An 8,774-nucleotide genomic window follows, 5' to 3' on the forward strand; every position below is an offset into this window, starting at 1 on the left:
AATATAGAAAGCATATTGATGTGGTTGGGGTATGAACCAAGCAAGGGTCTTGGTCCAAAGCTTCAAGGGATCACGGAACCAATACGACCAAAATATCATGGCACAACCTTTGATCTCAGGTATGAATATACCGTGCAAGAATATCAGGATTGGATACCACCGTGGCGTGACTCTTACTATCCATTGGAACAACCCATACCACCGCTACACCATACATTCTTCCAGACTGATGTGATTTGGGGATCCAAGGAAGATGAGGTTTTGGCCTGTATGAGGAAGTTGTTTCTGGACGAGGAAGATATGGACTGCAGTGCAATCTTAGAGAAGGAGGAGGAGTAACACCTTACCATTTAGACAGTGGGAGAAGGAGCTGTTCGCAGGAACTGGACTGCTGCACCATCTCGGGCTCGCCGAGTACCCGGGTAGCCTTGGCAGAATTAACATGATTTATTTTTAAAATTGTTTGTAGGCATTTAAGGCATTTTCAATTTTTTGTTTAGAAATAATTACTCAAGACATCGAGTCGTACTTGTTGACAATTTTAAGTTTTATTAATGCATTATCGCTTTTTGTTTATTTATTATTATCTTTCTACATTCTTTTTCAGCATAATTATTATAGATCCCGATGAACCTATGACTGTGACATGTAATGAGACAACACAACATAAGGAAAGTGATTCGGAAAATGATATAATACTTGAGGAAATTGTCAAAGAGGTACAGATTTTTGAGAACAAACCAAAGTCCAATTTGGAAGAAACTGATGTAGTTAACTTAGGGGATTCTGAAACAATCAAAGAAACTCGCATTAACATTCATCTATCGCCATCCGAGAAGGAAGAGTACATAAAATTTCTAAAGGAATATGAGGATATTTTCACATGGTCCTACGACGATTTGACTGGGTTAAGAACGTCCATAGTAGCTCACAAGCTACCTACCAACCCCATGTGTCCGGCGGTAAAATAGAAGCTCAGGAAATTCAAGCCAGATATGAGTCTGAAGATAAAGGAAGAGGTTAACAAGCAAATCAAAGCCAAGGTCTTTCGAGTGGTCGAGTACCCAACCTGGCTAGCCAACATTGTGTCAGTTCCAAAGAAGGATGGGAAAGTCAAAGTATGTGTTGACTATCGAGATCTGAATAGAGAAAGTCCTAAGGATGATTTCCCATTGCCCAACATACACATAGTGATCAACAATTGTGCCAAGCGTGAACTCGAATCCTTTATGGATTGCTTTCCAGGATACCACCAGATTTGGATGGACGAAGAGGATGCTAAAAAGGCAACCTTCATCACGCCATGGGGGATATATTATTACAAAATGATGCCATTTGGTTTGAAGAATGCTGGAGCTACCTACATGAAGGCCATGACTACTCTTTTCCACAACATGATACACAAGGAAATAGAAGTGTACTTGGATGATGCCATCATCAATTCTAAGAGGAGTTTGGATTACATAACAGACTTGAGAAAGTTTTTCGACCGACTTCGAAAGTACAATTTGAAGTTGAATCCGGCAAAATGTGCGTTTGGAGTCCCTGCTGGAAAGTTGATGGGTTTCATCGTCAGCCGTCGTAGTATTGAGCTAGACCCATCAAAAATCAAAGCTATTCAGTACTTGCCACCAACAAAGAACAGAAGGATGTGATGAGTTTTCTGGGACGCCTCAATTATATCAGCTATTTTATAGCACCATCAATGGTTATATGTGAACCGATCTTCAAAATGCTGAGGAAAGATGCTGTGACAAGCTGGACCGAAGAATGTCAAAGGGCTTTCAATAAAATCAAAGAGTACATGTCTAAGTCGCCTGTGTTGGTCCCACCAGAACCCGGAAGACCTTTACTGCTATACCTATCTGTGTTGGATGGAGCTTTTGGTTGTGTCCTGGGGCAACACGTGATACTGAGAGAAAGGAGCATGCGATAAACTATCTGAGTAAGAAGTTCACACTTTACGAATCCCGATACTCTTTGTTTGAATGCACCTGTTATGCTTTGACATGGTTAGCCCAGAAATTAAGACACTACTTCTGTGCAAACACTACATATCTCATATCAAGGATGGATCCACTAAAATACATCTTTCAAAAATCCATGCCTACGGGTAGGTTAGCAAAGTGGCAGATATTGCTAAGTGAGTTCGACATCATCTATGTGACTCAGAAGGCGGTCAAAGGGAAAGCATTGGCCGATCACCTGGCTGAGAACCCCATAGACAGAGAATACGTATCACTGAAAATGTATTTTCCCGACGAAAAAATGTCGTTTGTAGATGAAGATATTGCCGAAATATATGACGGTTGGAGGATATTTTTTGATAGAGCCGTAAACTTCAAAAGAGTGGGCATCGGAGTTGTTTTGGTATCAGAAACCGGTCAACACTACCCGGTATCCGCAAAGCTCAAGTTCCCATGCACCAACAATATGGCAGAATACGAGGCTTGCATCTTGGGACTCAAATTGGCAATCGACATGAACATTCAGGAGTTGATGGTAATCGGAGATTCAGATTTGCTGGTACATCAAGTACTTAGAGAATGGGCTACCAAGAACACTAAAATATTGCCGTACTTGCATTGTGTCAAAGATTTGATCAAGAGGTTCACAAAGATAGAATTCAAACATGTCCCGAGAATTCAAAACGAGTTCGCGGATGTGTTGGCTACCTTGTCTTCCATGATACAACATCTAGACAAGAATTTCATTGATCCTATCCCGATAGAGATTCGTAAGCAGCTAGCTTATTGTGCTCATGTTGAAGAAGGGTTCGATGGAAATCCATGGTTTCACGATATCAAGGAGTATTTAGATAAAAGAGAATACCCAGGAAATGCTACACACACTACGAAGCGCATGCTTCGAAGATTGGCCAACCACGTCTTTCAGAGCAGAGGAATTCTGTATAGAAGGACTCCTGACTTAGGATTGCTGCGATATATTAATGCTAAGGAGGCATCTAGATTGATCGAAGAAGTACATGTCGGAACCTGCGGACCTCAAATGAACGTGTTAGTTCTAGCCAAGAAGATATTAAAGGCAGGGTATTTCTGGATGACTATGGAGATAGACTGTATCAAATATGTTCAGAAGTGCCACCAATGCCAAGTACATGCTGATATGATACGGGTGCCACCCAACGAACTCAATTCAACAAGTTCACCCTAGTTTTTCTCTGCCTAGGGCATAGATGTCATCGGACTGATTGAACCCGCTTCTTCAAATGGACACAGATTCATTTTGGTAGCTATAGATTACTTCACAAAATGGGTCGAAGCCGCTTTCTATAAAGCTGTGAATAAGAAGGTCGTAGTAGACTTCGTTCGGGATCGCATTGTTTGTTGATTTGGAGTACCTGAGTCAATAATTACCGATAATGCCGCCAATCTCCACAGTGATCTGATGAAATCCATGTGTGAAACATTCAAGATCAAGCACTGGAATTTTACAACATATAGGCCGCAAATGAATGGAGGCGTGGAAGCCGCCAATAAGAACATCAAGAAGATATTAAGGAAGATAGTGGACAACTACAACCAATGGCATGAGAAGCTACCATTTTGCTTTGCTAGGTTACCGCACCACAGTTCATATGTCAACTGGGGAAATCCCCTATCTACTGGTCTACAGTACTGAAGCTATTATAACTGTCGAGGTAGAGATCCCTTCCCTAAGAATCATACAAGAGGCCGAACTCAACGGTGAGGAATGTATACAGAGCCGGTACGAGCAACTGGCTCTCATCGACGGTAAGAGAATGAACACAGTGTGTCACGGTCAACTCTACCCAAATAGAATGGCAAGGGCTTTTAACAAAAAGGTTAGATCGAGGAAATTCACACCGGAGCAATTGGTGTTGAAGCGGATCTTCCCGCATCAGGACGAAGCAAAAGGAATATTCTCACCTAACTGGCAAGGCCCTTACATATTTCACCGAGTATTGACAGGATGAGCGCTTATACTTGCAGAGATGGACGGAGAATTATGGCCAAAACCTATCAATTCAGATATTGTCAAGAGATACTATGTTTGAGATTATGTTTGCACTTTCTTTTGATGTAACATGAACTACACTTAACCTGATTCCCGTTTAAGAGGGGATACGTAGGCAGCCCTGTGGGTTCGGTCATATCATAATAAAATTTTCATTCCCCTCTATGGTCAGGAACTGGGTTAAGATTTCAAGTTTTTGTCAATCTCATTACGTCAAAGATCGCCAAGAAGTGTATTGCCAAGAGTATGCATTTAAACTGTGGTAGAATTTTGAGGAGGGTCCTAAAAACTCCAAGTTGAATCTCTCAAAGCGTGTCACAGTCTCGGATTCGATAAAATTATTTGTTTTATGCATCATCACATATTTTGAACAATTGCATTTCTCACAAATGATTTATCACAAATGCATATTTTTGAAAATTGCATTTCTGTAGTAGCTAGATGTTACCCAGGGTGACTCGAACAAGGCATCAAGACGAGGAGCGAAGGCCAAATGAGGAATCAAAAGCACAGACCAAACTTTCCCCCAACACTCACGATTTTATTTGAACGCACACATAACGGACAAAATAAGCATGTCCACGAATACATAACCAGAATGCTATCTTCACACCGACAGAAGTCACCAAGCACAAACGCGTCAAGCTAAGGACCACTTTCCCTCTCACATTTAATCGTTGCTTTCTCTGCATAGGGCTAGGAACTTCCCTCATTCTTTGCATAGGGCTAAGCACTGCCCTCATTATTGCATAAGGCTAAACACTGTCTTTCTCTGCATAGGGATAAGCACTGCCCTCATTCTTTGCATGAGGCTGAGCACTGCCTCCATTATTGCATAAGGCTAAACAATGCCTTTCCTTTCATGAGACTAAGCATTGTCTCTATTACATTGCATGAGGCGAAGCATTGCCTCCATTATTGCATAAGGCTAAGCGATGCCTTTCCTTGCATGAGACTAAGCACTGTCTCCGTTACATCGCATGAGGCTAAGAATTGCCTCCACTATTGCATAAGGCTAAAACACTGCCTTTCCTGACATGAGACTAAGCACTGTCTCCATTACATCACATGAGGCTAAGCATTGCATCCACTATTGCATAAGGCTAAAATGCTGCCTTTCCTTGCATGAGACTAAATGATGCCTCCATTACATTGCATAAGGCTAAGCACTACCTCCATTAGTGCATAAGGCTAAATGCTTCCTTTCTATGCATAGGGTAAAAGAACTGCCATCATTACATCGCATGGTACTAAGAACTGTCTCAATCACTGGCATAAGGCCAAGCACTGCCCTCATCACATACAAGGCTAAGCGCTGCCTTGTCTCATTCTCATATATGACTAAGCATCACTTGTTCCCTCTATAAAATGATCGATATTGCCGTATCTTTGCATTTCACGGGCTGAGTATCGCCACATTGTCCGAAGGAGTCATATTCTGAAGGCATCATCCTCATAGCTCGAAGACACCATGCCATGGCCTGGGATCTCTCAAAACTGCATACCATTATTCAAAGGCGTCATAGTCCAAAGGCACCATCCTCATGGCCTGAGGACATCATTTCATGGCCTAAAAATCTCTTATCAAACGCTTCATGGCCCAGGGCATCATGGTCTAAGGACGTTATCCTCATCATACAAAGACAACTCTCATGGTCCGAAGGGAATTTGCATCATGTTTAAATTTTTGCAATAACCCTACATATTCACGTACATCATGTATTATATTTTGCAGGTAACTCAGGAGGTAACCGTTCTACAAACAGGACCAATTCTCACTCCAGTTTCCGTTCACAATGTTCACATCCTTTGATTATCTCAAACGTAACCAATGATCTGCAATTGATTACTCTTTGTTCCGTAACCGCCCAAACATTTATCTCGAATATCCGTAACATTTAAATTCACATTCATGGCTCCACCTGAAATTATCCGTTACTCACGACCCTATCCTATCAAAGAGATCCTTTTTCGAAACACACGACCACTCTTATAACGACTCCATCGGTTTCGTTCATCGTTGGATCCAGAACTACGCAAGGCCTGATTCCCGTAACACAAGGGATATGTAGGGAACTCAAGAACCAAGGTTCGGCCTCCATTTTTTCAAACACACTTCATCCTTGCTCATTCGGACAAAATTAGTCATCATTTTCTTTACCCGATAACTCTTTTATCATTTTCGGGTAAAGAGGGGCAGCTGTTGATACCCAATTTTGCCCTCATATTTTATAAAATATTTTATATACTTTCAAAATACTATTTTTGCATTACTACACAATTTAAAAGAGTCATATAAGTATTTTCTATAATTTTCTATTATTTTAAAATTGATTTTCTTGCATTTAAATTATTCAAATATTTAGTAATTATCCCTTCAAAATATTTTGTGGTGATTTAATCATCCATAATTATTATTTATACCCACATGTATGTTTTATAATATTTTACTTCATTTCATATAATTACATTTGTATTTTGAGCTATTTACACAATGTTTGCAATAATAGCCTATATCCTATAAATAATTGCGTCTATTATATTATTTATGCCAAAATACCATTTTATATTTTTATAATGTTGAGTTATTATTTTAAAGCATTTTTCACAGCATAAATAATATTTTTACCGTTTATTATATATTTTAATAATTTATTTTTAATTAAATTCGGGTATTTTAAAAGTTGGCCCAAAATAGGCCAGATTCTAGACCAATTTAATGGCCCAAACGCCCAAAATCCTTAGCCCAATTCCCCTAGCCCAAACCAAACAACCCCTTTATTTAACCCGGAGGTACCCGTTTTAAACGATCTGCCCCACTCTTTCCTTCTATCTCAGCCATTAATCTAAAATATCAACAGGCCACAAGCCATCTCCCATCTTTAAACTACCCAACACCAAACCCTAACACCCATTCCTCTAAGACAGCTGCCCCTAAACACTCTCCTTCTCCCTTCTTCAGAAACCCTAGCCGCCGCCCCCAATCTTCTCTGAATCCGATCAAATCATAGATTCCTTCTGTGATTTACTTATTGTTTACGCGTTACCTCGTTGTTACTTACAAGCCTATGGTGTTACTTAGTACTTTCCCATTTTTGGAAAGTACCAGTCCCCGAATCAAAAGAAATTGGCTTCACTCTTCTAGATTTGGATGATATTTCGTCTGTATACATCCATGGAAAAGCTTTGAGGGTTCGATTCACCAAGATCTACGGGCAATTTCTGACCATTGTCAAACTAGGGTTTACCTCGTTTATTCTCCTAATCTGATTTTTAATTAATTTTGCATGTTCCTTTTTCCTTGTTTATGTTCGATTGACTGTATTTTCTTATTTGTGTGTTGATATTTACTACTATATAAACCCCCCTTTCCCTGTTTCCCCTCTAAGACTTAAGACTTAACAACTATTGCTACAACTACTGCTACTACTATTATTCTCTCACTCTCACTTATTCTACTATTCTGAAATTTGAGACCTTGGCCGGCTAAAAGCCAAGGCCACCAGAATTCAATTGTTGCTCCTTTCTCAGTGTGAGAACTGCCCGGGGTTTATTCGAGACCCTTGGGAACTTTAACACACTGAGATTCTAGGAGTCCTGCTGTTTATTGCTAGTCGAGTTGCTGCTAGAATGTAATTTTCTTGTTCATTTAATTTGCAACTGTTGAGTACCTTGACTCTTGCAATTCTATTCTTAGTTGTGGTAATGCCCTGAATACCCATGTTTTGTTCGAATTTGTGAACCTATATGATTACAATATGTTGTTACCTTTGTTTGTAATCCTATCTGCCTTGTAGTTAGCCTATAGTCTTGTAAGCTTGCCTAAATCCTATACTTGGACGTCTGCTCACTAAGTATATTTGGACCATCTTGAACCTGCTCAATTTACTATGATTATGCACATATGAGTTTTCTATGTTTGTTGCTTGCCCATGTTTATGCCTTGTTCTAAATTATTAAAACTCTTAGGATACTTATTCATCCCCAGAATTTGCTCGACTGTACTTTTTTATGCTAAGCCATTCAGGCATAACTTGCTACTTGATCATGTCTATATGAATTCCAAACTTTTCAGACAAGCATGCTATTTTACCATTTGTGAACCCCAATCCTCATTATAATTGCCTGCTTTACTACTATCATGTTCTGTAGACTCATATTTGCTAGTACTAGTATTTCTCGAGTTCAATGACTATGGAGCCCTTGATGTGCATAACTGAACTTGCTATATGTGATCAACTTGTATTAAGTACTTGTTTACTAATTGGTTGTGGTGTTGAGTTTGTAATACTCTTGACCCTAAGTTTCTTTAATAGGTTTCCTTAGTAGCACTTCTATTTGCCATGAATTAGCCTACAATTCTTAGTTATATCCTGCCTTGCATTCTATGTTCTTCTTGGGAAGGTTGTTGTGTATCTATCCTATCACGCCCCAAACCTGGGGAGGCGTGGCTGGCACCCGGTGCTGCACTGGCCCGAGCGAATCACTCTGTAACTCATGATCATTCGACCAAAACTAGAACATACATAGATCGAGTTAGCTGAACTCATTCCTTTCGTAACTATCATGGGCCCACATGGCTACAACTCATAATGTACAACTGTAAGTGGGAAAATACTATATCACTGAACTATCATTCTTAAAACATGAATACACATGGGCCATCAAGGACTCTGACATACTGTACAAAATGAACCTCTGTCTACAAAGACTCTAAGATTATTTGACATCAAATGGGACAGAGTACCGGCCTACCCATAAGTCTTTAGAAAAAC

At 39.9% G+C, this 8,774-nt stretch overlaps 1 protein-coding gene across 1 annotated transcript; it reads left to right on the forward strand.

Annotated features, from left to right (window-relative positions):
• The first annotated feature begins 2,103 nt into the window (after positions 1-2,103).
• Positions 2,104-3,958, forward strand: LOC138893927 (uncharacterized). The gene is made up of 2 exons (XM_070178597.1): positions 2,104-3,079; positions 3,579-3,958. Exons 1-2 carry the CDS (start codon positions 2,104-2,106, stop codon positions 3,956-3,958), a joined length of 1,356 nt encoding a protein of 451 aa, XP_070034698.1.
• The last annotated feature ends 4,816 nt before the right edge of the window (positions 3,959-8,774 follow it).

Source organism: Nicotiana tomentosiformis, chromosome 6 (assembly GCF_000390325.3).
Source record: "Nicotiana tomentosiformis chromosome 6, ASM39032v3, whole genome shotgun sequence".
In the NCBI taxonomy this organism is placed as follows: Eukaryota; Viridiplantae; Streptophyta; class Magnoliopsida; order Solanales; family Solanaceae; genus Nicotiana; species Nicotiana tomentosiformis.